The sequence below is a fragment of the Ochotona curzoniae genome, unplaced genomic scaffold (assembly GCF_017591425.1).
Source record: "Ochotona curzoniae isolate NIBS_2020 unplaced genomic scaffold, NIBS_Ocur_1.0 contig_908, whole genome shotgun sequence".
Lineage (NCBI taxonomy): Eukaryota > Metazoa > Chordata > Mammalia > Lagomorpha > Ochotonidae > Ochotona > Ochotona curzoniae.
Window position 1 is genome coordinate 19,161,000 of NW_024466607.1, and position 21,844 is coordinate 19,182,843.

Genomic DNA, 21,844 nt, shown 5'->3' on the forward strand with positions numbered 1-21,844 from the left:
TTCCAGGCATCAGGCCATGGCTTCTCCCCAGTGTCTGTCCACTCCCAGACTCCACCCCTGTGACAGGACTTGGAGGGAGGACAAAGCATGCCTTGCTGGTCATCTATGGATATTTTTCTTTGTCTTTCTCTTCTTCCCCCTGCTAGTATGAAGAAGGAAAGAAGCGAAGGAAGCCTAACTACAGTAGCGTCGACCTCTCCGAGGTGGAATGGGAAGACCGAGACGATGTGGTAAGTGACCTGCTTGCAAGCCTCAAGGGAGGTTGCTGCACTGCTGTACCTCGGGGCTGTCCTCAGAGCTGGCCATGAGGCCCCCCAGAAAGCCACCATGCCACCAGAGGGTGTGGATGGTTAGCCCTTTCAGCAGGCCCGGAGCTGTGTGACTTCTCTCGGACCAGGAGCAGACAAGCCAGCCTCTCCAGGCACTTGAGCAGTCAGTCATCCCTTGGCAGATTCTGGTTGTCTCTGCAAGCTGATGGATCCGGCATCCTCCCCCCAAGTGCAATTCCTGGGACTGGACATCCATCAGCGAAGCCTGGCTGGGCCTCAGGGGCTCTGCCTGTCGCTGCAGAGTCAGGCCACCTGCCGGTCCTGTAGGCAAGTTCCCAGACAACCAGAATCCACCTGTTAGGACCACGCGGGCTCAGTATTCAGGAAGCAGCACAAACTCTCATTCCTTCTGCATGATCAGCAGCCCCTGAGCTTGCCAAGCCTTTCTCCCCTGCCCTGACTGTTGAAGGACAAACTGTACGTTACCCCCCATTCAGCCTTGAGTGCTGTATCCAAAGCTTTTCTCCTGCTCATCACTCAACTCCATCAAGTCTTCTTGTGACTTCCTCAGTAAATCAGCTCTGACAGCCGTGGCTGCCTTTGTATGAATCCAGGTGGACTGTCCTTAATTAAGTCGTAACTCCCCAGGTCTTCCTGTCTGGGCCTGTCCCTTCAATTTTTCCTATCTCCTTCCCCGGCCTCACAGACTTACCTGGGGTCCTTTCTTACATGTCATCACTGAGGTAGCACCATTTCCATCTCCCACTCTGTCCTGGTGTCCAAAGGGGTAGTGATGAGATCTGTCTGCCATCCCAAACAGGGTTCCCTTGCCTTCCTGGAGAGGGGGCCCGGCGTCACACCCTTCTCCACACGGCCCACCTTCTTTTCACACCGTCTGCTCACTGTGCCCAGCCTCTCTTGAGTTTCTTCCTCTCCTGTAAAATGCAATTGGCACATCTGTTTTAGAAATTAACCTATTTCAAAAAAAAAAGAAAGAAATTAACCTATTTTCTTCTTCATCTGTGCTAAATCTGTTTAAACCCAAGTTCAGACAAAGTAACCCTGCTCTTTGTAAAGGCTTCATCCTCATCCATCGGTTCTCCTTTCCTTGCTTGCACCAGCCAGACCATATCTTCTTATCTTATTACTCCTGAAATGTCACTGGGAGCCCATCCGCTGGGATTGCATTGTGTGTGATGTATATCTGCTTCCCTGACCCAGCTCTGCTCAGGCGATACTGGTCCAGTTCAAATCCCTCCTTCACAGCTTGTTGGCTGTTTGTCTCCCAATCCTGACTTTCCCCTAGGTGCCTCAAACTTTGGTTTATTGTAAAGATTTATCTTATTTGGTTTAGTATAAAGATTTGTTGAAAAAGCAGAGTGACAGAGAGAGAGTCCTCCATCCACTGTTCACTCTCAGATGGCCGCAACAGTGAGGGCTGGGTAGGAAGTCCATGGTTGTCTGTTACGTGGGTAACAACCAATCAACAAATTGGACCGTGCTTTGTTGTCTTTGCAGGCACATCAGCAGGGAGCACCCTGAATTCAAATGGGCATTCTAATACTCATTAGATGCCAGTGTCACAGGTAGCAGCTGAATCTGTGATGCTTCAACACTAGCCACCTTGGTTTTGCTTTCTTGTGCCATGGATTTTTTTCCCCAGTAAAATGAGTCTGGCTGTTACTGCCTTCCAGAGCGGTTGTGAGAACTGACTGTACTAAACTCCTGAAAGGTGTGACCCTGCCTGCCATGCCGGTGACCATCCTCGGGGCGGTCGCCATTGTTAATACTGTCCTTGCCGTCCTCATAAGTCCTCAGGTTCTGGGTCCTCACAGGGTCTCACTGGAGCCAGCAATCATTGGAAGGCTGTTTTCCCTTCATGTTCCCTCTCTTCCAACTCCACTTTAACCACTGCTTTCTATTTTCTTTTTGGACCTCACTGATCTTTGGTCTTTGTGTTTTCTCTCCCAAAGAGCTTAAAGCATGTCACCAGCATGCTTCTCCAATGCCCCTCATCTCCATTTTCATCAACACAGAAGGCCAGCTTGGTTGCGTTCATGCTTACTGCACAATGTCGAGTGAGCACACACCTCCACTAGCTAACACCAACCGGGACTCTCTTCTCCACATGCTACATGAAAGCATTTATTATTCTGTTCCTTCCGGTTACCACCCACAACCCAACTAATGTCCGCTCTTATAAATCATGGCATTGAAAATGCCTTTTTTTTTCATTACTTGGGTTGATTTCTTTTATAATCAGAGCTCTAGGCTTTGGGTTCCTGGTCTCCTGTGTATGTTTTTTTTTTTTTTTTTACCTTCTCAGGACTCCTAGAACTGCATCCTGCCTGTCCACCTTCAAAATGTCACCATTTCAAGCAAATCCAGTGCTTTTATTTCACACAAATCAATCTCCAGTTATCTATGTGGTTTGGGTCTTCTGTCACATTGGGAACATGGTGCCTTTAAATGCAAATTACTTTATCATCAACATGTTTCATTTGGAACAACTTCAGCCACCACTTCTCTCCTGGAGATTTGCACCCACTGATTACAGTGTCCTTGAATCTGTGCAAGGCATTTGTGTGAAGTGTGCATAGAAATCTTACAAGCCCATATGCCAGCCATGGGCTTTTCTTATAAATAGCAGAGGATGGGGAATGTCCATGAGGGCAGAGCCCATGGAGGAAGCAGCAGCAGTGTGTGACCAACTGCAGGGAACTTGGGTGGAGTGTCCTACTTTTCTGGGATAGCCAGGCTCTTGTCGAATTTGACGAACTTATTTATACCAAAGATACTGCATACTTCCAGAAACTATGTAAGATCGCTTAGACCGTTAGAACATGTGCAAAACGGACTGGCCTAGCTTAAAATAAGAGGAGTATGATGAGACTTCTCTCCCAGTCTTTAGGATGAGTTAGATCTCATGTCAACAACACACTGGGTAGGGAACATCTTTGGGAAACCCAGGAGCCAGCAGGGGACCGCGAGACGCGCACACACACAGCTCTATCTGAATCCTCCGTGCGGATTGCCTCTGGGAAGGAAAAATTATCTTCTTTATGTTTATCCTTTGGTTTAAATTCCCAGAGAAGGCTAAAGGAATTAAGGATGGTTTCTGGTTTGTTCCTGTTCCATTTTAGTCACTACCGACCTTTCTACAGTGAACATGATTATTCCTATGAATAGACAACCCTCGTATTAAAAAAGAAAACAAAACTCATGCATAGTAACAGCTACCCCATCCTGACCTCCTCCTGCATGCTGTACTCTTCTGAGTGCGTTTCTCCCTCACAGCAATCCTGTGAAGTTAGTATCACTGCTATCCCTATTTGACAGATGTGCAAACTGAGGCAAGCTTTAGTGTAATGGTCCAAGAGCCCATAGTATGGGGTTCCAGTGCAGGTGGTCTGGCTTCCTGGAGCTATGCTCTTGACCCAGAGAGACCCAGGGGTTGTTGAGACTGTATTCCAGTGCTCATGGTGGAAGAGTTCTCTCTTCCTGAAGGGTACAGGCAAAATCAAAGCGTGCCTTGCTCATGGGAGCTGCTAACCAAAATGATTATCCACATGCTCTCAATTAAAAAAATCCCCCACCACCAAGTCTACCTCACATCCATAGGCGATCTCTGCTGTGACAACACCAGCCTCTTTCTTACTGCCCCCAGTCAACCCACATCTCAGTTAAAGTTCCCTGGAGTTCTTTCTTCCCAAATCGCCCCAAAGCCTCATGTTTCCATGATAGGTGAGTGTTTTACCTTCACTGTGGTCTTTACCAGTTCCTGCTGAAGCCCTGGACCCCTGAGGCAAGCCCTGCCTACCCTTTGAGAGTCCAGGCTACTGTAGGGGTAGGAGACGCAGACCAAGGGAGATTGTGTTGCCTATGTGCTCTGGCCTGAGCTTGTTTTCAAGAGCTGCTTGGGAGTAACAAGCCTGCTGATGCACCGCATCCTTTTCTGACTGAATCTGCCAATGTGACAAGGCTTGTGTGTCACAGAAGGGCTTGGAAGCACATGGAACTGTGCACGGGGAACAATGAGGTTCCTGCTCTGATGTGGACACTACCCAGCGTCCCTTAGGAGGATGAGCTGTCATGCTGTAAGGACACACACACACACACATACACACACACACACACACAACCTATGGCAGGCTCTACATTTTTTCTGGCAGGCTTTCCTGAAGGGTTCTACATGGGATGTCACAGCAGCCAGCTCAGGACAGCAGGGCAGTGTGGCCTCTGGCTGTCACAAAGCTGTTAGGAAATCCATTGTAGAAAGGGGAGACTCCCAAGGGGTTTTGGGGCACACACACACATACCGAGTGCAGAGAAGCTGATCTCTGCCCCCAGATTCTGAAATTCAGCTCCACAGGGTAGTACCTTTTAATGACACTGCAGTGAGAGCTACCTGGCTGTGCACTGTGTTAATGGATGCATACATACATCCAGTAGGACAGAAGAAAGGCACCGCATATAAACCACTGAGGTTCTTTATTTGCCTTGCTTTGGCTAGGTGTTTAGATGACATCCGCCCATATGGTTGTTTATTTTTTTTTAAAGATTTATTTATTGTTATTACAAAGTCAGATATACAGAGAGGAGGAGAGGACCGCAATGGCCGGTGTTGCGCCAATCCGAAGCCGGGAACCAGGAACTTCTTCCAGGTCTCCCACGTGGGTGCTGGGTCCCAAAGCACTGGGCCGTCTTCGACTGCTTTCCCATTCCACAAGCAGGGAGCTGGATGGGAAGTGGAGCTCCCAGGATTAGAACCAGTGCCCCCGGGGCGTTCAAGGCGAGGACTTCAGCCACTAGGCCACGTCGCTGGGCCTGGCTTCCTTTTTTTTTTTTTTCTTAAGTAGCCCCAGACAAGACTCCCTGGGGTCTAGGGATCCTCACTTAGGGGTGTGCTTGAGCCACAGAGAGGTCCCAGGACAGCTGCCTTGTATCAGTAGCCAAACTTGAGCCTTGATATCTTGGGCCACCTCCCTTGACCTTGGGCTGTAACCATTTCTACCTGTACCAACACACAGGTGCTTACAAGAAACAATGTCCAGTCCACGGAGTTGGGGGAGAGGTCACAGAAACTACCCAGGGTTCCTAAACACCAACCTGAAGTGGCATAATCCTTCAGATGGCTTACAGAGGGCTTCCGGGCATAGAATGCGTTTCTTTTAAAAGTCGTAGTATTTTCTGTGATGCAGTTTTGTAAATACAGGAATTCTTCCCTCCCCATCTTCACTTCTTGTCTTCCCTCCTCACCATTTTCCCCATTGATATCATGGTAGTATAGTCCTGGAGTGTTTCTCTTATGTGACTCCTAGTTTAACAACATTTACAAAAATTGGAGCGTGAGCATTTGTGTGAAGCACGTGTGAGTCAGACCCTCAGTGAGAGTGAGGAGGATGATGAGGAAGATGCTGGGGTGCTGCTGACGGTGATGCCGGCACCAGGAGTGTCATGTAACACAGGTACTAGCCAATGTTCACCCCTTGCTTAGCTTCTGCCAGGCGCTCTTGTTAATATGGAGTCACCCAAACCCCACTGCAGTCGTATGACTTGGGTACTGCGAGTAGTTTGATTTGCACAACAGGAGCTTGAGGCACAGAGAAGGTAGTGATTTGCCCAAGATCATGGCACTCCAGCTCTCAAGTTTTTTTTTTTTTTTCTCACAACAGAGGAAAAAGAACAAATTCTACTAGGGCTTATTTTCCTTCTTTTTTTTTTTATTGATTTTATTCATTCAAAAAGCAAAGTTACAGAGAGAGAGACAGATACACACATGCAGAGAGACAGAGGTGCAGAGAGAGAGAGTAATGGAGGGAGAGCAAGAAAGGGATATGTTTCACCCACTGCTGGTGGACTTCTTCAAATGGCTGCAACTGCTGGGGCTGGGCCAGGCTGTAGCCAGGAGCTGGGAGCCCCCTCCTGGTGTCCCACATGGGTGGCGGTGATCCAAGGACTTGGGCCATATTGTGCTGCTTTCCCAGGCACCTTAGCAGGGAAACCAGAGCATCTGAGACCTACAGCGGTGCTCATACGGGATGCCAGTATCACACGTGGTGGCCTCACTTGTTGTGCCTTCACACCAGCCACTCCCTGGTCCCCAAGTCTATTTCTTAGCTATGCTGTTGCCTTGCCATGCTGGTAGGTGTGGAACCTCTAACTTCCTTTATTGTTACTTCAGAAAAAGACAGGACCGTACCAACAGTCTATTAGTTTGCCTGCAGAAGACAATGGTGATCCAAGCCTTGGATCCTCCTAGTCCAGGCACCAACTGTTCACTCTACTGGGAGCTGGGGTGGGAGTGGGAGAGTGGGCTGCATGGAGGAATGGCGAGGCTTACCTAATCTCCAGCTTGCCTGGGGAATGTGAGAGGGGAAGGTCCCAAATGGCTTTAGGCAGGCACCAGAAAGAAGAAAAATGAAAACCATGTTAAAGATAAATCGAGCCGTTCTTAAAAGTTAGAAAGTAGACTTAATTAGGACCAGCTCTCCCCATCCAAAACCACAGAAAGTTAAAATGGGAAAATATTTCCAGAAATGCCCATTATGTGTTGTTAAAAAAAATATCTAGGGTAAAATATATGTTTTATTTTATACAAGCCTCCAGCTACAAATCAGGCTTTCTCTCTCCTTCTCTCTCCTCTCTCTTTTTGAACACGGGAATGCAGACCCGAAATGAAGCAGCCCCCGAATCAAATTTAGCATGCCTGTGAGCTTTGCAAGTCTCCCAGATCTCACTCGGACTTCTCCAAAGGAGGAATAAAGGGAAAGGATTCAAAAGTGAGACACAGGACTTGGAAAGAGCCTTCCCTGGCAGGCTGCAGCGTGTGCACGTTGGCTCTTCTTCCATTAAATGGGCTTGTGTCCTGTTGGTGCCCAGGGCTGCACATCTGTCATCGCTATGTCTGCTGTCCTCCTCTGAACCCATGGAAGGGGCACAAGTCATTAGATGAGGTCAGCCTGAGGTGGGGGAGGAGTGCAGGCCCCTGGTTCCTAGTGAGCGGTGGATGGGAATCTCTGAACATCTCATACGGGGCCACCCCTGTCCAGCGCTCTGTCAGCAAGGCCATTAATTGGCCCAGATGGCTCAGAGAGCATTGTAAGGTGACTCATACTATTTAAAAAAAAAAACATGAACCCTCTATCTTCCAAATGGTAGGCCTTTTTTTTGAACTACTGTGTAGGAAAACATCTTTAACTTGATTATGTTTTGAAAAATGATTTCTTCATGACAAAAATCAGTGCCTTTTTTTTTTTTTTTAAATAGCTCGTCCCTGGAGTCGTTTTTGCTGCCAGCATATTTTAGCAGATGGCAGGAGCGGCTTAAGTCCCTGACCCTCAGGACACACCAACGTCATGTGGACTCTCTGGGCTGGTGCTGTTCTGGAATTTACACCAGTGCCCCATGTGGAAGTCCAAAGCCAATTGTTGGTTGTTGGCAGTCTCTGCCCCATTGTACCAGGGAGGCTAGATGGTGCTTTAATAGAGGCGTGAGTGCCAAGATGGGGACTTCATCCCCAAGCCACCTGCGATTCGGCGGCCAGAGCATCCCTCATTCTGTGCACCAGTCACGCACGCAGCATGACAACCGCAGGCAAGCACTAATATGCCCATCTTCTCTTATTCTTGTAGCTGAGGAATGCCATGGTGAATCGAAAGACGGGGAAGTTTTCCATGGAGGTGAAGAAGACAGTGGATAAAGGGGTACATTTTTTTTTTCTCAAACATTCTTGCCACTTAATTTAAAACAAACCACTGTGAAAAATTAGCTCTGAAGGCTCTATCTGGAATAAATATCTTTCTCTGAGATCATTTTTCTCTTGTCTTTACTTATCTCAAACAAGATTCATGTAGTTCTGTTAACCTGATCACAGTGTGTCCATTTATTTTTATTTATTTCTGAAAACTTCACTTAGCAGACTAACCGCGTTTTCTTTTTCTCTGCAACCTTTCTTTTTCAATCTAGAAACGGGTTTTGGTGATGACAAATGACTACTATTATACAGACATCAAGGGTACTCCTTTCAGGTACAGCTGACCATGATACATGAACATTCCATCAGACCCATCGGTGGTGTTTGCACTCAGAGCACACCGGCTGCAGTAACCAAACGCCCTGCTGAATGGCTGGGGAATGCTGAGCCGGTGGCTGCCTCCTCCCCTGGTCTCCACCCCCACCCCGCTGTCCCCCCAGCAGAGTAGAGGAGATGGCTCAGGCTCGCCCTGTAGAATTCATTCCCTGTGCCATGACTTTGTGTCTCATCATGGAGTCAGTTGTTTCTGGAGTTCCTAAAAGGGTGAAGAGAGTGTTACACGGGTCAGTTCTTCACCATCTAACTTGCTGTCCCATGTGTCCCACTTGGTGCTTTGTTTCCATGCCAGGCAGCAATTCTGCACTGAGACGGCCGCTCCATGCCTGCATGTCGTGCTGCTATGTCAGTCTCCCTCTGCTGTCCCCCTGTGTCTGTCTGCCTTTGAACCTGTCTCTCTTTGTAACTGTCCTGAGCGATGGTTTAGCCTCATTGCCTGCTTTCACGTGCCTGTGTAGCACTCATGCCACTCTTGGTATTGTGATGCTACCATTTTACTTAAAAAGGTATTTCAGCAAGTCTACTTCATGTTCTTGAACTAACATCTCACTCCCATAGAACTATGGAGAGAAAGGTTTGACTGCCTAGAGAGGAATCTGAAACCTACATTCTAGCATCACTATCAGATGCTGCCAAATGGATTCCATTGGAACCAGGAACAATCCAGAAACACATGAGCTGCTAAGAGGGTTTGCCAAATGAAGAGACAATGTTTTTAAAACATCGTCTCTCGCTTGAGGCAAAAACAGCACGGAGCTTAAATCAATCCAGTGAGAATATGGAAAACCTATTAGACTAAGAAGAGGTTTGAGCAAAGACATCTACAACACAGCGATGTGGCTACACTCAAATGGCAGGGACAGTTTTTGCCTCGAGAAAGGATTTTTTTAACCTTCACTCACAAACACTAAGGTCTAGAAAGACCTGTGCTTGCCTGAATGTTGGGCTGAGGCACAGAAGGGAGCAGGGTGCACGGCCCTGGGGCGGGCATCTGAGAGAAGGGCTCTGCTGGAAGGCTGAGCTGTTTGCCACAACTCTAGAAGACACACACGACTGGCCAACTGCTGCTGGCATTTCCAATCAGAAATGACTTTGAAGCAGCTGCGTGAACCTAAGAAAAACCAACACCCACTATAATCAGTAGGGTTTTGAAAGTAAACTGTTAGAAAAATTGTTTACAGAACATGAAATGGAAATGCGAAAATGGAAAATTAAAAAAAAAAAAGTTAGCCCACAAGTCCATTGCAGTGGATACCGTGATCTCAATGTCTGCTCTGTCTCTCCACACAGTTTAGGTGTGGCGCTCTCCAGGGGCCATGGGAAGTATTTTTTCCGAGGAAATGTGACCATCGAGGAAGGTAAGATGCTACTTGCGTGGCATGGAGAGAAAGCTCTGGATGAGCTGAGGAACTTGCTCATGCAGGCCAACTTCTGACGAGGCAGGCACTTGGGCCTTTGGCTCAGATCTTTGGCTGTTTTTGTGACCCCTCTTGCCAATTTGTCCAGGTTTCCAGATGAGGAAACCCTCATCCAGGGCAGCCCCCTGTGAAGAGTTAATTTGTTTGGATTCTACTTTGAACCAATGAGTTGTTGTGGCAACTCAGCAGTGGGTGTGGGAGCAATTCCCAAATGTTATTGAGCTTATAGATAAGAATCAGTCCCAAGAGAAAACACACACACAATAAGGTAAAAACTCAAGCCCAGATATAGAAGCTTTAGTTAGCTACACGTTTCTCTCGTGTGTCCTGGCAGCCCTGGTCATTGTGACAGTTGACATGGCTTTTATGGTTTGGAAGGAGGAAGAAGCACCTTGGGCTCCCAATCTTCTTGCCTTCATCAAGCACAGGTGCACAGTGACCTAGTTAACAATGGCCATTGTTACTGTGGTTTTAACTTTAAACATGCCACCACACACTCCACACACGCAGAGTCTTCATTCCCAGCTGAAGTTCAGCAAAGTCACTCTTCCCATTGGCCTAGGGCCCAGGGCAGTAGGAGTGGGGCCTGGTCTCTTGGAAGACTGCGCTCCCAGTGGTCTTGGGCAGTTTCCTTGTCCCCTGTCTGGGCATTAGGTTTTTCATCTCCCCAGAGAAGGAGTTAGACCAGAACATTACTCTTCCTGAATTAACCCAGAAATGACAGCAGAGAGCAGGAAGGTCAATTACAAGCCAAGTTTTAATTGTTTAGAACCGGTTACAAATGAATGTGGTGAGTTTCCAGAAATTGGACCACCCACGGCCCATTCGGATGACCCAGCCAAGATTGATGGTCCCGAAGACACAGAGTTCCACAGTGAGCCATCTGGTTTACTGTTGATTGTCCCTGCATCATTTCACAGATGTTGGATTTTATTCCCCCAGCAACTGTAAGATCTCATGGGACAGAAGTAAGAGTAAAGGAGTTTGCTATGGCCTAGGCAGAGCTCTGCAGTCTCCTTCCCAGAGACACACAATAGAACATGGGCAAGTTATGCCACAAAATGTGTTGTCAGAGATCATGGTTTAATTTTCTAATTCTATGGGTCAAGCATGGCTCTGTGGATAATACTGGCCATGAGGTCAGAAAAGCCATGCCTAAGCCATCTGAGCTCAGGTTAAGGACGCTACTCATAATCAGAACAATGGAAGGAGAGCTTATTCAGGACTTCCAAGCCTTAGGTGTCTGCTGCTTCGCAATTCTCAGTATAGGGGCCTGTCTCTCTTCCCCTCCCCTCCTCTCCCTTGTCCTCTCCTCCCCTCTCTTCTCCTCCCATCCCCTCCCCTTTCCTCCCCCACTCCTCTCCTCTCCTCCCTCTTCTCTCCTCTCCTCTGCCCACTCCTCTCCTCTCCTCCCCTCCTGTCCTCTGTCCTCTCCTCCTCTCTCCCATTCTCTTTCTCTCCCCCACACAGCACAGACATGCACATGGTTGTTTAGCATTGTCTTTTGGATCATTTTCTTGGGTCACTATCTTCTTCCTGTCTGGTCCACAGCTGTTAAATCAAGCAGTCATATAGAGAAAATTTTAGAGCTAACTATAACCACCATGCAAAAAGTTCTTTTGAATCCTCAGCAAGGGGTGTCTGGTTATCCACACAAATGAGGTCAGATCTTCCTCTCACTGTTGGTCCTCTGTAAATAAAGGCCTTCCATTCCTGCCAACTTCGCTGAGTAATAGAAGCTGGGAAAGCTGCTTCCCCTTAGGCTGGCAAATCAAGGGTCTTGTTAACTTGACAGCTTTGCCAGGATTATTGTTCTCTTCTCTTCCTGGAGAGGGAAAGGCTTCTTTGGGCATGACAACTACGTACTTACAGGATCATCAATGGAAGGATTGTTGCTTCTAGAATGTAGAAGCCAGCACCAGCTATGGCAAAGATGGTGAACAGGTGGGCTTTGCTAAAACATGTAAGATGTCACTACTGATGTTGACATGACAGACTGGAATTCTAAGTGCTGAAATTGTTTGTCTTCTGAATTTCCCTTGGGATTTTAACTACATCTTTTGTGACCATTGTGTGCATTAATTGTGCAGAAAATTGGAGTTTGTGTCGCAGCTGTAAGCAGTGACAATCAATACATGTGATACTGTCAAAAGGACCAAGATCAGAAGTGAGAGAATTAGAAAATAATGATTATTTCCTTGGTTCCCTGGGAATTGAAAGAGGCAATCAAGATGTTTAGAAGGTTCCTTGGAACTACAGCCAAAGAGAGCTTTGTGGCTGAAGCTTGAATGGAACCAAAACTAAACAAAAACAAAACCAGAATTGTCATCCTTAATATCTGTGCAGGTGCAATTCTGTGCTCAGATATCTTCAGCTAGGACCGCTCTGCTGGGTTTTAGACTTACCCCCCTCTCCTCTCTCAGATCTTTGCTTAAGGTTTACTTTCTCTGTGGAAGCTTCCTTGACTGCCATACTTAACATGGAAATGTTCTCTCTTCACTCTTCCCATCTCTTGCCCACGTCGTCTGCAATCTCATCCCCTGCTTTCTTTTCTGTCAAACCTTCTACTATCAACTGGGATACTGAATATTTTACTTTTTGCTTAATTCACCTATCACTCTTCTGCCACTAGAAATTAAAACCAGGTAGGCAGTGACTTTTATATCATTCACTGACTTATTCTGATGGCCTAGAATAGTGCCTGGCCTAGCATGTTCACTATAGCAGTCCTGCAAAGAGGAGGGAAAGAAGGAAGGGAATGAGGGAATCAAGGGAAGGAAAAGAGAGGAAAAGGATTCTTGAGCTGTCCTAGGAAGTAATGACTAGCCCATTGAACTGCGTTGGGGAGTTTGAGAATTAGGCAATATTACCTGCATCACAGGATTGATGTGACTCCAAAAGTTGACATACACTCTCAAGCATTTTGAACCAGTAAGTGTGGGAACCTCAATGCAAGATAATGTGTGGTGTCCTTCATTCCTCTGTGCGAGGAGTGTTTTGCTATGTGCTTAATACATTTGTGTTGAAGGAAGAGAAACTTCAGTCCTGGGTTCAATAAGATATGACTGAACATTCGGGAAGCTGCCTGAAGCAGGTTATATCAGCTCACCAGTCTGAAGTGTGTTGTCTGCTTAGGATTCACTGAAATCACATCACAGAGAAGTGCAGGGAAAGAGGGCGGTGTCGGGATGGCTTCTGGGTGGCAGCAGCGCAGTGCTCGAGGCTGAGTCTCTTATGGAGTCGTTTCCTTAGCTCACAGTGTCTGGGGCTGAAAGTACAATATCAGCAAGCCCATCGGGTTGGACCTCTGGCTGCATCACCGCATGACAGAGGTGTGACCCGGGGGACAGCCCCTTGCAGTAGAGCAATATGAGAGTGTGGAGGGGCTGGCCTCTTAGCACTCAGCTCTCATGCCCCAAGAGGTGATCACCTGCTCCGAGGTCCTACCTTTTAAAGACCCAGGGTTTCTTCAGTACTTCTGACCAAGATGGAAATAGGAGAGGAGGGGTAGATGGGAACTCTTTGTATTAATACCTCTCTGTGTTGTTTCTTCTGAAATAAAAGGTTGAAAATATAGTTAAAATACAACTGCATATATAAAAGAGGTAGACATACCATCCTTGGATATAGCTTCCAGCAGACAGAACCATGCAGTTTGGGTGGCCTGGAGCATTCTATTAAAAATAAAAAAAAGAAGAGAAAAACCTCTAGATTCCCTATGATCTCCAAATCCCTGACTCATTTTTACTTGGGATCCTATAATAACTGGTCATTTTTGCTCCTCTCAAAACAGTTGAGTATTGGCCATTCCATATTGTTCAACCTATAATTTCACTCTGACAACCACCCATCAGTTATAGGGGCCTCTGATTATTTCTGTTTCACCCGTGAAGAAGGCGGCAAGGGGTCTGCTCACATCCCACAGGAGTTCAGCAGCTCAGCCCAGTTCCCAGCTTACACTGTGTGGGATGCCCGGGTAATCCTTTCCAATCATGCTGCTGAGTGTGTCTCCGGGACTTGCTGGCATAGGTGTTTCCGAGGCTTCCCTGGGCACACCACCAGAGAGGGCAGCGGTGCTGGCAGAGGGAGGTAGAATGGGAGAGAGTGCTGCAGTCATTTCCTTTGAGAAGATTCCTTCTTGGTGGGCAGCATACTTTGGGCTCGGTGCCTGACTCCATTCTATCCCCTACAGGGCTACTGGAGAATCCTTAAAGCAACATGTGGGTGGGGGAGAGCTGCTTACTCATGCGTGCTTTCTTCTTCCTCCTCAGGCCTGCATGACCTAGAGCACCCAGACGTGTCCTTGGCAGATGAATGGTAAGAGTATAAAGAACCCCTCATCAGCATGGGGGTCTACTGCCCTCGGGTTGGCTTTGCTGCTGAATCAGAGGTAAAGGAAGGAGACACTGCATATGTTTATATGCTTTTGTTTTGTTCTCTGTCATGTTCTTAGGTCCTACTGTAACACCGACCTACATCCTGAGCACCGGCATCTGTCTCAGTTAGAAGCTATTAAGCTCTACCTCAAAGGCAAAGAACCCCTGTTGCAGTGTGAGTGCTTTTAGGAGCATGGCGTGTGCACATGTGGGGGTGCCAGGGAGGCAACACCAAACCAGGGAAGCTTGGCTTCGGCAGAGACTGTCACTCATATCCGGTCCAGCCTACCATCTGGTTTCTCTAGAAGCACTAAATTGGATTGCTCAAAATTGTGCAGCATCCCCAATCATGCATTAACCCTTTGCACTGGATCTGTCCGCTCTGCCAGACCATTTGTAGTCAGGAAGTTGAATAGGATGGAAATTACCTCTGTCGTTGGACATTAAACGTGCACTCAGCCAGCTCCCTTGGTAACAAATGGGAAAACCACGATGCAGCATAGGACTTGTCTCATCTGGAGCCACAGCCAAGGGTGTCTAGTTCTCCTAAGAGTAGGGTCACCACTGGGGGTGCCTGAGGGTCCTCGATGGGAACTTGGTGAGTAAGAAGTGGCCGAAGGATGGCTCAACAGCAAGTCAGAGGCGAGAGCAGGCACTGTCGCGTTGTAGAATGTTCCATTACGCACAGTTTGGGGAGGGGTAGATCCACTAAGTATGAGCATGACACCTGCAGTTGAGTGGTGTGAAAAGGCTTTACCTGAGTTACTCTGTGGGGTAGCCATAACCATCCTGTGACACGTGAAAGGAAATCCTTTCCTGTTCAGCAGCAGCCGAACAGCCTCCTCATGAGCTGGATTTCCTCTGCTAGCACGAGGACCAGATGCACAGTGCAGGAACCCAGTGCTTCGTTTTCTTTGACTGTTTTAAATGACCTATTGAAAGACAAAGCCATTCAGATTTACCAAATGTTAACATTTTCCCATATTTGCTTTCGATATCTTACAAGGAATGAAAGTTTGTAGATGATGTTGCAGTCCCTGGGGAACACTTCTCCCATAAAGAATGACCATGTTGATTTGTTCATCAATAGCTTGCAATTTATTCTCTTACTACATATGTAGGCTACTTGTGAGTAGCATAAGGCACTATTTTCATTATTTTGTATATTAAACTTATGTAGTATATGATGTGCTAATATAGTAATTTATATCATATGCGTGTATACTACATAGGTGAAGCGTTCACAAATCATAGAAAATGCATGTGAAAAAATGCATAGAATGAAAAAATATGGATTTCAGAAAGTTTTGCACTCAGACATGAATTGCAAGTAAATATATTCTTTTTAAAAATACATAATTGAAAACTTCCACCAAAATATATTCTTGCTCTATTTCACTGTTCCTGAAACTTTTTTAAGTAGTCTGTTATGTTCTAGTCTGTGTCTGCATTCATTTCATGTTTTGGAACCCTTTTGTGTTGGTCATTTAGCTGCAGGACACTCGTTTGAATTGATATGTCGAATTCCGGAGCTTCACTGTGTCTCCAAGTACGCAGCATCTTTTGCTGTAGCGTTAAGAACGTGGGTGCCTCTAGGGTCTCCCCCCAACGAGAACCATCTTCCATGACACTCCACCAAGGTCCCTGTGGGTACAGATATCCTCTTTTAAAATGAAAGAAACAAAAGCAATAAGCCCTTGAAGGAATCCCGAAGCGAGTCCCGGTGGTCCTTGAGTGACCGTTTCCCTGTCCTCTCTGAAGCCTTGCACATTTTAGTGCATAACAGAGTAGAGGTGACAAGAACCAGCTTCCCATGGAGTTGGCTTTCTTCTGGTCTCCAAACCTGGACCTCAGCCTGCGGGTCTAGAGCAAGACTGGGGAAAGACAGCAGAAAACAGAAGTAGCCAACATCGCAGCCTCTTAATTTACTGTCATCTAGTCTAAATGCTTTGGAGGCCTCTGTAGAACTGGAGAATCAGGTATCAGAACTTTTAAATGCATAACTGCAGGGAAGTTAACTCGTATAGCAACATCATGTGTGAGGGGCAAAAAAAAATTTTAAAAAAAGCTTGCAGATCCAGGGACCACTGCTACAGGAGCCTTTTCAGGGTTGGGTCAGAGCTGTCTGCTTTCCATGTGCTCCCAAACAGGTGATAAAGAACTGATCCAAGAAGTCCTTTTTGATGCTGTGGTGAGCGCGCCCATTGAAGCATACTGGACCAGCCTGGCCCTCAACAAATCTGAGTAAGTGGTTGCACGTGTCTGCCGTTCATGGCCATTTCCTCACTAACGCTCCAAAATATGGTTATGGTTTAAAGAATACAAGTGTTGTGGGAGACTGGTGTTAAAGTTCTTTAATTTTCCCCAAAGCTGCAAACCACAAGAGCTAGAGCAGATTAGCGACTCAGGCTTGGATGGCAAGTTCCTGGGGTTGACATCTAATTTGTTTGAGTTTTCACTCGACACGAAATCCTGTGTGCTGAGGAAGGGTGACACTTCCCAGAGAGAGGGAGGCAGAAGAAGCGTTGTGTTTCCTGCCTGGCCTCAGCTCCATCCACTCTGTGGGTTTGAGGGAGCTTGGGACGCAGGCCAGGGGAGACTGAGCAGACCAGGGAAGTGAGAATCTTATTTCCAAGCATGTCAGATGTAACCCGGAGCCTTGATTTCTGGAGTGGAGGAAAGAGGAGTGTGGAGAGCAGTTGTCGTAGCACCAGGGGTAGCGGATGTCAAAAGGCTAGGGTGTGAGCTGCATAGGCAGATCTCTGTTAGTGTCGTCCGCTACTACTGTTAAGTAGGCTATTAAAGATTGAAAATAAGAAATCATTCCTTATTTTTATTTTTTAAAAAGATTTTAAAATGTTTACTGGAAAGGCAGATCAGATTTACAGAGAGAAGGAGAGAAAGATCTTCCATCTCCTGGTTCACTCCCCAAGTGGCCGCAGTGACCAGAGCTGAGCCAATCCAAAGCCAGGAGCCAGGAGCCTCTTCCAGGTCTCCCATGCAGGTGCAGGGTCCCAAGGCTTTGGGCCATCCTCCACTACTTTCCCAGGCTACAAGCAGGGAGCTGGATTCTTATACTTGCATGTAATACATTGGTCAGACCTCTCCACTCTTCTATTCATTAATTTTTTCCATTGTTTTTAATCTTCCTTTTTCTTTTGCCACTCATTTGCCTTCCATCTTCATTTATTCTTCTGCTCCTTCATTCATCAAGTATGGATTCTGTGTCTCTTAAGTATAGCTATCCAGCCAGGCATTGGCGACCCAAACAAAGGAAGTCCTTGACTGTCATGCCTGTGGTGGACAAGGTGCCATAGTAATAATTCTGACAGTTATTTTGAAGGAAAAATTACAACACATAAACTGTAACAAGAGCTAGAGAAGAGGGGAAAGATAGGAGCTACTTCAGTAGTTGGAACACATTCCATGGAGACGGAACAGTATGTGCAAATGGCCAGAGGCACAGCAAAGGACTCCTGTAGTATGTACTGGGAGATGTGCAGAGATGAGGTGTCTGAGGGGCCAGCTAGAGATGAGTATTACAGATCTCCTGAAAAAGATGCTCAGATATCTACCATTTGTCACAGAAGTAGAATACAATTGGTGAATTTTTACATTAGTTTTTTTCTTGCTCAGATTATTCTTATGGCTCCTGTGCATGCCCTCCTAGTCAAGTAAGCAGGACCAAGAATAGATTTGGTAGCAGCCACACAAAAGACTAGCACCAAGCTTTCCTTAAAGTTCTTGTTTGTGGCCTGGTCTCTGAGCTCATACCAGGAACCGAGAAACAAAGATGTGTTTGTGGTTCAAGATTTTTTTTTTAAATTTTCTCAGCAGTTTTGACTAGTGGGAAGGTCTTCATTTTCCTCCCAGACTGCTTTTACTAGGGTAAAAAAAAAAATTACATTCTAGGTTTGGTGTCTGCCTCTGTATGTGTATATGCGTATCTGTCATTTCAAGTTCATGTTTCCCACTGCTCTCATGTAAAACTGTCAGGGCGTTTTCAGATGCAAAGTCCACGCTCTTCTTCCTGTCTGGAAGCATCCCCGTGATGCGTGTTGCTCTGTTTCAGGAACTCTGACAAGGGTGTGGAGGTGGCCTTCCTCGGCACTCGCACAGGCCTCTCAAGAATCAACCTTTTTGTCGGGGCTGAGCAGCTGACCAATCAGTAAGTTGTGGGACTCCTTGTAGGGGCCCAGTGGGCTCCTGATATAGGAAATTCAACTGGAAGCTTCTTTGATTTCTGGATGTGAAATGATTAGAAACAAAATTCGCACCACCCCAGGCCTGCTGAGATTTCTTCTCTGTTCTACCATGGGCGGCCCAGTGTTTGTACTCACCCGCTCCTTGACCTGAACACAGCCCACTGTTCCTCATGCTTGTTGGCCTCTGTCCACCATGCTGGAGGCCATTCTCTCTAGGGGGTCATTGCAGAGCTTGGGAGAGGGTGTGGCCACTTGGGTGGGGGTGAAGGGCAGCCAGGAGAAGGAAATACTCACTTCCTGTTGCGTGGCATCAGAGCTGTGGGTATGTCTGTCTGCTCACCTGCTATGTTGAGGAATCCTTGCCTATGTGGATGGACGGCAGCATTTTAGGATTGACTTCTGCTTTCATAAGCCTCTGTGCCTTTTAGTTGTCACCTGATCTGCTATAGGACCCCAGGATGGGCCATCTGTTTTGCCAGGCTCTGCTTGCACTGAAAGGAGACATGGGCAGATGGGAGACAGTGTTAGCTGAATCCAGTAGACAGGTGCCCATTGATTTACCATGCAACCTGAGCCCCCATGTCCTCAGTGAACCGCCAGAGCTGATGGAGAGTACAAAGTCTTTCCTAACCCCACTGATAAGTACTCAGTTTCTTTCCTCTGGGGTAATGGGTATTATTAAGTCAGAGACAAATGGGACCTGAGATCCAGAATGTTCAAGTGTGATTTGGAAGTGTCTGAGTTTAGAACATTCATCATGGAACCTCATACAGCTTCAGGATCTCTGGAGATGAATTCCTGAGCCATAGTCTGATCATGAATTGGAGAAGGGTCAACTCACCAGGGGCCCAAGGAGATGTTCTTCCCACATCAGGCTCTAACTGGACAATGCTCTATGTAGCAGTTAGATGAGCCAACACCAGCCATGAATCTACAGAACCTAGTGTGGAAGATGGGCTACATGTCAGGTATTTAGGGAGAATAATGTCCCATGCCGTGACTACTGCATGTTCAATAGCTCTCGTGTATCAGTTATGGACATGAGTGAAGATTTTTTGAAGTCTCTTTAGCGCTCCACCCTCAGTTATTTCTCTAAAGGACAAGTTTCTGCAAAGGACTGGCAATACACATTGCCTTCTCCTTTTGGGATCTAGATAGGTGAATGGAGACAAAGCAGCAATTTTTTTGAATGCCACGAGAAGAAGGCTGCTGCTGGGATTGAGATGAAAGCAAGCAGAGAAGAGGAACAGTGACAGCAATCAGGCACTGCCTCTCGCTCTCTATAATCTGCATGGCTGCAATGGACTTGAAAGCAGTCAGAACTAAACTCATAAATGCTAGAATGGGTCCCTGGCTCCTGCCACCATGTCCTTGATTCTGCTCCTCTGGGAACTGAGGTTATGATCTCCTTCAGTTACTGCAAGTAACAAAAGCCCGGGCTAGACGCGTGGTACAGTGTGGTAAGACCCTGCTTTGGACGCCCTCATCCTGTGTCAGAGTACCCAGAGTCAAGTCTTGGTGCTGCTCTTGATATTGACTTCCTGGGAATTTTGACTTCTGATTTTGACTTCCTTGATACCTTGGGAAGCAGCAGGTTTCAGCTCAAGCAGTTAGGTCCATGCCGCATGCCTAGGATAACATCGTTGAGTTGGAATGAGTTCTTCGTCCTGCTCCAACTCTACCTACTCCTGGCATTTAGAGAGTGAACCAATAGAAGAGCGATAAATATCTCTGTCTGTCTCTCTTTCTCTCTTTCTTTCTCTCTCTCAACTGAATTGCATAAATATGTACCTAATTTGAAATAAAAGACTGTGGCTGGGAAACTTCTTTGGAAATTTAGAGCTGTTGTTGCATGAGTTGAGTTCCTTATGCTATTACTGTGTGTGAGCCAGAGTGTGTACTCACTTTGCATGATTAGGATAATTCCTTTGTCTCCAAGAACTCATCATTGAATCATATAAATATCTATATGTATATATAATCATGATGTCTTTGGCCTGCCTATCCCATCCTATCAAATGGTATTCACTGAGATCTAGGTCTTTGATTCTAGCCCAAACTTATATTTCTGACTTTATTTTGACCAGACCATACAAGGAACAGTTCAAAAGATTAGGTAAACAGCTAGATGACATAAAGTTCCCAAGCCTAAATTAACTTGTACTCAGTCTCCTACATGGGTATGCCATTTCCTGGCAGTGCCACCGGTGCTTGGAAGTTGGTCAACTGCAGTTCATAACCATTATTCCCAATATTGACAATAATGTATTCTGTTCCTTCAGTATGGCCTTTCCTATCACATGCAAATAGAGTGTGATGATGTTAACTTTCACAGTGTAGTCATTTGTCTCCTCTGATTACATTTTAAATATGATGGCTTCACACCTGCCTTTTGGACCACAGAGAGCATGAGCGATTCATGGGCTTTGAGAATCCTGTGAATTTAGGGTATACATTTGTGGTACAGGGGATTAGCCACTGCTTAGGATTCCCACAGCTCTTATGCATTGCTGGCTGGTTGTTGGTCCTAGTTACTGCATTTCTGGTTCTACTTTATACTAAGGCATTCTGGGAAGCAACAGCAGGTGTTTCAAGTGCTTGGACCTATTCTACTCATGTGGGAAACCAAAATAGAGTTCATGGATTCTGGATTTATCCTAGGCAGTCCAAGCTGTTACAAGCATTTGGGGACTAAATAGTAGATGAAAGAATTGTCTCACACACATACACACATTTGCTAACTCTCTGATTCTGCTTTCTAGCAGAAGAAAATACACACGATGCTGTTTTTTTAAGAGAAAGGATTATCTATATTTGTGTGAGCCCACTTCTGGTCCTCATAGACTTGTCCTATGTGTTATTGCATGGGAGCACAAGACTCAGTTCCTTGTTCAAGGTCACTTGTCCAGAGTATAGAACAGTCTCACCTGCTTCACCATAGTGACTCCTGTGTCCAGAAAGTTCTTTCTTGCTGAGCATCAGCTGCTATAGCATCAGCTACTCCCTGCTTGCTCCTGAGTGCTGAGGCTGGCAGGAACCTCCAAGGCCTTTGCTGAACCCCGTCCTTTCTAATCAGCACCAGAGCTGGCGGAAGTCAAGTGCTGCAGGCTCCTGCTCACTGTGCTGGGTGCCAGGACCATCCTGGGCCGCAGAGCCATGGATGTACAGATATTTAGTATTCTGGACTTTTCACTTGCTGGCTGCAAAACCAGAGTGTCACCATCAGTCTAGCTGATGAACTCTTCATCCCTTCTATGCAAGTGCCCCCAGTGCAGCGTGTGCTGCTACTGTGATAAGGTCCCTCTGGCCTGTAGGTCCATGCACTCAGCACTGGACAGGCCTAACAGGAGTGGAAATGCCTGCAGCTGAGCCACGGCTGTGCCTGTGGCCCAGTGTGGAAGACTGTATTGATTAGCTCTGCGGGCTCCACAGTTTGGATAGAGATCAAAACACCACTTTGCATTTCATAAATTATTTGTGGTTT

General features: G+C 46.6%; 1 protein-coding gene across 1 annotated transcript in view; it reads left to right on the forward strand.

Moving 5' to 3' along the window:
- CACNA2D3 (calcium voltage-gated channel auxiliary subunit alpha2delta 3) overlaps positions 1–21,844 on the forward strand; it is a 696,258-nt gene that overhangs the window by 542,126 nt on the left and 132,288 nt on the right. The window contains exons 18-25 of the mRNA XM_040994648.1: positions 147–230; positions 7,904–7,975; positions 8,238–8,299; positions 9,652–9,719; positions 14,051–14,096; positions 14,233–14,330; positions 16,306–16,399; positions 18,228–18,323. Coding sequence (XP_040850582.1) covers positions 147–230; positions 7,904–7,975; positions 8,238–8,299; positions 9,652–9,719; positions 14,051–14,096; positions 14,233–14,330; positions 16,306–16,399; positions 18,228–18,323 — 620 coding nt within the window. The remainder of the gene's footprint in view (positions 1–146; positions 231–7,903; positions 7,976–8,237; positions 8,300–9,651; positions 9,720–14,050; positions 14,097–14,232; positions 14,331–16,305; positions 16,400–18,227; positions 18,324–21,844) is intronic.